The 6,470-nt window shown below is 39.7% G+C and overlaps 1 protein-coding gene across 1 annotated transcript in view; it reads right to left on the bottom strand.

Moving 5' to 3' along the window:
- Positions 1 to 219: 219 nt before the first annotated feature.
- Positions 220 to 6,470, bottom strand: part of twf2 (twinfilin actin binding protein 2) — a 33,192-nt gene continuing 26,941 nt past the window's right edge. Inside the window, 4 exon segments of the mRNA NM_001129945.1 lie at positions 220 to 416; positions 1,201 to 1,322; positions 2,583 to 2,733; positions 4,110 to 4,235. Coding sequence (NP_001123417.1) covers positions 249 to 416; positions 1,201 to 1,322; positions 2,583 to 2,733; positions 4,110 to 4,235 — 567 coding nt within the window. The 3' untranslated portion in view covers positions 220 to 248.

Below are 6,470 nucleotides of genomic sequence, written 5' to 3'. Positions count from 1 at the left end.
CATGGTTTTGACACAGATGAATGGGCGGTAATGCAGAAGCTTTAAAAAAAAAAAAACAAAAAACACAGTCCGGACCATCTCAATGTAACAAGCCTATGAAACTAGAGAAGAGGCAAGCAGGCATCCCCTCCAGGGGCCTACGTACCAGGTCCTCATTTCATTGTAGAAAAGCAAATGAACCAAAACATTTCCTGAATATTGTAAAAGGACAATCTGCCATTTTGGAAACAACCACGTCGATTCTGTATTTAACTGTCCTCCCCATTTTCGCCAGGACCTTTAATTAGGCGCTTTTGTCCACGTTTGCCCGCAGGTCCTTTGGGCTTGGCAAAAGCTTGTTTGAAGGCGTGCTGTTTAGGATGAACCTCGTCATACAGAAATTCATCCGTTAGTTCAGCACCATCTTCAATTTCAATCTGGAAGACAAAAGGGAAAGCTATAGTTACTCTATGAGCATGGAATTGGCTTTTCCCCCTCAACTCAATACATTTCAACAAAACCACCCTTAACTAGTTTCTTACTGGTACCCCTACATGCAGGTACCCATGTCCCCTTTTGAATCCCATCAATGGGGCTCCTAGAATCTGCCTTCCCCTGTACCTTTTTTTTATCATTATTTTTCTCTGACTGGATTATAAACAGTCAAAATATTTTCAAATTTGTTTGCAAAATTAGCCATAGAAATTCCCTGTGTGTTTGAATGCCCAAAAATGGAGTTTCTGGTGTTAAAATTTACAGGGCATTTATAAGGCTATTAAACGGTAAATTTTAAAAGAGCAATTCTCCGTGCTATTTGTATTACTGTAAGTGAAGTTGATGACTCCCTATAAATTTAACTCCAGCAGGCACCCACAATCCAAGCTGGACCCACATTTTCCCTAAAATGTCTGCCTACAGAAACCCATCAGACCATCCCCTCCTTGCACCTGACTTCCTCTGCTGGGAACCTTTGGACCAGCCACAGTCAGGACATCATGACTTTAATACCCAACTTCCTACCCATTTGTTAGTATTCTGCGGGTACCATGCAGGACCATGAATTGGAACCTCGCCTGTTTCAGGGAGTAAATCCACACTTACAAATGGTAATATCAAGAATTTCAACTGAATTATGCTACAGTGCTTTGTTCTGCATTACTTATCCTAGCATGTAAGCAATGCTCTGTAAAAGTGCTATGATAAAGTATGTGTGGCTCTAACCTTCTTAACAATCTCCAGTTGGAAATCCTGTTCTACGGAATCCAGAAGCTTATTCTTGCAGCTAGAGTACAGCATTCGCTCTTTAATGCTGCATTTGTAGCCCGGCATGGAGTAGATAAACACTGAAATAAAAGGAATGAGTCAACGCTGATTAAACTCTAACAGATACTACATCAAGAACAGTGCCAAGCTGGGATTCCGAGAAAAATTGGTAACCCCAATTGTTTCAGTTTTAATTCACTGTTCAAATGAAATTGACTAATATAGCCACAGGGGAAATGTTCTTCAAAATAGTTTATGAGAAATATTTTATAGAGAGATATCACAGCAACCAGTGTGGCAACTTCCAAAAACATAGACTCATGACTAAAGGTGGCCAAATACAGGCTGAATCAAGCTGCAGACTTTAGACTGATTCAGCAGCTTATCTGCCCTATGGGGACCCCTGACCAATATCTGGCAGGTTTGATTTTCCTGTTGGATCGGGGTCCACATCAGATCATTGATGCAGTCATCGCGTTGACTGCTTCTAACTCCGTCATTGTAATTCTATTGTGTGGCCCTAGGGCCAAAAGACTGGATTACTCTGAGATCTTATGGTGTATGGCCATCATAACGCTTTGTGGGCGTCTGTGCAAATCTCTATAGCCCTGTGCTGTTTCTTTCCCAGACTGTGTTGTTGTTCTATTAATCTATTAGCTTTTGCTCTTTCATTTATACTGAAACTCAACCTGCCAGGTCTATGTAATAAGCAGAAAAATCCAGGGAGGCTGTTAAACTGTTGCAATAAATTTGTCCTCTGTCTTTTCCCTGTCCTCATCACTGACTCCTAAATTAGGGCTGGCCACACACTGAAAGATCTTCTCATTTGGTGACTTTGCCAAACAAGCAGATCTTTTAGTGTTTGGCCAGCCTTAGTTTAGGTCTTTCCCCAACACGACCACCTTGAGGTGGAAGATATTGGATTGGTATGATCCCGTTGACTGGATACAGGCCATCAGGACATTGATTGATATTTGGCCAACAATCATTCAAATGTCGGCCAGGTAGGCCCGTTTGAGGGCCCCATACACAGGCCAATAAAATGCTGATCACTGGCTGCTTTTATCGCCCATGTATGACCACTTTAACTCTTTGCTATCGTTTTCACTGCTGGGAAATAAATAAAAACACATGCAGAGCCCTGGAAAAGGTAGAAATGCATGTGCAAAATGGGCAACTTTTGCTAGGGCCCACTGGGAAAAATCCTGGTGGTCTAATGAGACACTGATCAAGAATGTAAAAAGCAAAAAGTGGGGCAAGACTAAATACTACTGAACTGCAACTACCAGGCACAATACCCACAGAGCTGGAAGTCATTCATCCCCAAGTTGTAGCCTTACCTACAGATTCCAAGTGGTCTCCTTCATGAGAGTGTTTGTATAGAAAGAAGTGGTAACGGGCTGTGTCTTGTGGTATTCTCCCTGGTAGATCTTTTAGCTCTGTATGCTTTGTATGAACCAAGTCTACAGTCTCCTTTTCTAGATCCAATCTCTACAAAACAGAAAGACATTCAGAAAACCAAAAGGCAGTCGATAGTGGTAAAGGCACTAGTGGGTAAACTTGCAGAATGTGGGTGTTGGAAAAAAGATTCTACAGATCACAAGAGTTATTGGCCTAAGTCAGAACTCTGCAAATGGAGGTCCACAAGTTATGGGCCCTGCTAGGGCACTCAAGACTGCCAGGAATTCCAAAAATGTCTTCATTGTTGTAGCTGAAGTACAATATGGAATCTGGGTTTTCAGTCTGTGGGATATCTGGCCCACTACATCACATAAGCTGGACTGCAAAGGCAGGCATGGTCTGAGATTATTAGCTATATTTGACATCAGCCATTGCCAAACACCTATATCTTCACCATTGTGGTAATCTTGATGGTTCACAATTTTAGGGTAACAGAACAGGAGGAGATTTGGACAAAACTCCTCTAGTTAAAGACATGTTATTTCTATTAACTAATATATCCATTTTTCAGAGGAGTAATTAAAACCGGAATTTTCTAGCAATGTTTAATTTATATATATGCAGATATCAGTAAGCTCCATCTATCCAGAGTGTTGAACTATACCTTGTCTGGACTTTTTAGAGACCACAATTTGTTGTTATCCACACTCCAACTATGTTATGCTATATTTATATACTGTTAATTTAATGTTATGTATATATGCAGATTGGGCAGCGATTACTTTTGAGAGGCCTCTCCCATAATGGCACTAATGTTGATTTTACGGGTTACGTATTTTAATTGTACTGGCAGATCTGGAAATACATAAGGCTTTTTAATTACAAGTATGGGACCTGCTATCCAGAATGCTTGGGGACCTGGGGTTTTTTCAGATAAGGGGTCTTTTTATCATTTGGATCTCTATAATTTAAAAAATTATTTATACATTAATTAAACCCATTAGGATTGTTTTGCGACCAAGAATTAATCTTAACTGGGGTCAAGTACAAGGTACTGTTTTATTATTACAGAAAAAAATAAATTATTTGTAAAAATTAAAATTATGTGATTATAATAGAGTCTATGGAAGAGGGCCTATCCATAATTCAGAGCTCTCTGGATAACGGATCCTATACCTGTACTACTTAATTCAAAGGATTTTTTCTTTTTTGTTTTTATTTTAATGATGTTTACTTATTCGCTTTCATCTAGGGGTTAAGACCTTTCTTTTTGGCATGGTTCCTATTTCATAGTCATATTTTGTTCTTTTTTTGATTTTTGCATTTAAAGCTGTAATAACTGTTGTGATTTGAATTACATACAAAGATTTAATTTGGAGAGTAGGAACTTTTTACGAATCACTATGTGTGAATAAAAGGAAGAATTAGGAAAGGCTTTATATTGGCAGTAGTAGGAACAGAATTACCAGCTGAATATAATTGATTTTCTTCTGTTTTAAGAGCAGGATTGCCCCCTCCGCTTCTGGCCTTAGAGGGAAGGAGAGTCCTTGCAGAGTCTGTTGTTTACTCTCTACGCTGATTTCAGTTTTCACCTTGAGAGAGACACAGAGGGTTAATGGGGAACTTAATTATCAAACTGCATGATTTACAGAAACAGCCTTGAGACTAAGTGCAGATACTAATCTGCCAAGATGTTGAAGACCCCGCAATAATGAATAAATAAATGAATATTAAATGAATGCCAGTTAGTCAGTGTAACTCTCAAACTGTAATTAACTGCAGTAGTACTTTATTGACCACTGACCAATTGTTAGTGGTGAATCCTGGCTGAAATACTTTAAAGGAGAACTAAAGAGTAACAAAAAGTACAAACCGGATTCCAAAAAAGTTGGGACACTAAACAAATTGTGAATAAAAACTGAACGCAATGATGTGGAGGTGCCAACTTCTAATATTTTATTCAGAATAGAACATAAATCACGGAACAAAAGTTTAAACTGAGAAAATGTACCATTTTAAGGGAAAAATATGTTGATTCAGAATTTCATGGTGTCAACAAATCCCAAAAAAGTTGGGACAAGGCCATTTTCACCACTGTGTGGCATCTCCCCTTCTTCTTACAACACTCAACAGACGTCTGGGGACCGAGGAGACCAGTTTCTCAAGTTTAGGAATAGGAATGCTCTCCCATTCTTGTCTAATACAGGCCTCTAACTGTTCAATCGTCTTGGGCCTTCTTTGTCGCACCTTCCTCTTTATGATGCGCCAAATGTTCTCTATAGGTGAAAGATCTGGACTGCAGACTGGCCATTTCAGTACCCGGATCCTTCTCCTACGCAGCCATGATGTTGTGATTGATGCAGAATGTGGTCTGGCATTATCTTGTTGAAAAATGCAGGGTCTTCCCTGAAAGAGATGACGTCTGGATGGGAGCATATGTTGTTCTAGAACCTGAATATGTTTTTCTGCATTGATGCTGCCTTTCCAGACATGCAAGCTGCCCATGCCACACGCACTCATGCAACCCCATACCATCAGAGATGCAGGCTTCTGAACTGAGCGTTGATAACAACTTGGGTTGTCCTTGTTCTCTTTGGTCCGGATGACATGGCGTCCCAGATTTCCAAAAAGAACTTCGAATCGTGATTCGTCTGACCACAGAACAGTCTTCCATTTTGCCACACTCCATTTTAAATGATCCCTGGCCCAGTGAAAACGCCTGAGCTTGTGGATCTTGCTTAGAAATGGCTTCTTCTTTGCACTGTAGAGTTTCAGCTGGCAATGGAGGATGGCACGGTGGATTGTGTTCACTGACAATGGTTTCTGGAAGTATTCCTGAGCCCATTCTGTGATTTCCTTTACAGTAGCATTCCTGTTTGTGGTGCAGTGTCGTTTAAGGGCCCGGAGATCACAGGCATCCAGTATGGTTTTACGGCCTTGACCCTTACGCACAGAGATTGTTCCAGATTCTCTGAATCTTCGGATGATGTTATGCACAGTTGATGATGATAGATGCAAAATCTTTGCAATTTTTCGCTGGGTAACACCTTTCTGATATTGCTCCACTATCTTTCTGCGCAACATTGTGGGAATTGGTGATCCTCTACCCATCTTGGCTTCTGAGAGACACTGCCACTCTGAGAAGCTCTTTTTATACCCAATCATGTTGCCAATTGACCTAATTAGTGTTATTTGGTCTTCCAGCTCTTCGTTATGCTCAAATTTACTTTTTCCAGCCTCTTATTGCTACTTGTCCCAACTTTTTTGGGATTTGTTGACACCATGAAATTCTGAATCAACATATTTTTCCCTTAAAATGGTGCATTTTCTCAGTTTAAACTTTTGTTCCGTGATTTATGTTCTATTCTGAATAAAATATTAGAAGTTGGCACCTCCACATCATTGTGTTCAGTTTTTATTCACAATTTGTTTAGTGTCCCAACTTTTTTGGAATCCGGTTTGTAGATCAGAAATGCTACACATTATCTTTTAGGCTTGTGCTGCTGGCACTTACCTGAGTTTAGGGACTGACCCATAATATACTGTATATACAAAGTATAAATGTACTGTACTTATATATACAATATAAATATCACAATATAAGGTTAATTAGGAATTAAATCAGATTCTCATTACATTGCAGCTCAGAAACTAGCACAGTTTGCAACAGAACTTAATAATCAGCTCTGCAGCATCAGCTTATATAACACATGAACCTTGTTTTCTGTGACGACCTCTAAGCATGTGCTGTGTCACTAACTCCTAACAGAATCCAAGAAATGGAGCTCCCATACACAAATTTGAAGACCTGAATCACTACAGTTATA

The sequence above is a fragment of the Xenopus tropicalis genome, chromosome 4, assembly GCF_000004195.4.
Source record: "Xenopus tropicalis strain Nigerian chromosome 4, UCB_Xtro_10.0, whole genome shotgun sequence".
Taxonomy (NCBI): domain Eukaryota; kingdom Metazoa; phylum Chordata; class Amphibia; order Anura; family Pipidae; genus Xenopus; species Xenopus tropicalis.
Note: the sequence above shows the minus strand (reverse complement) of the source record. Positions and strands in the feature narration are given on the sequence as shown.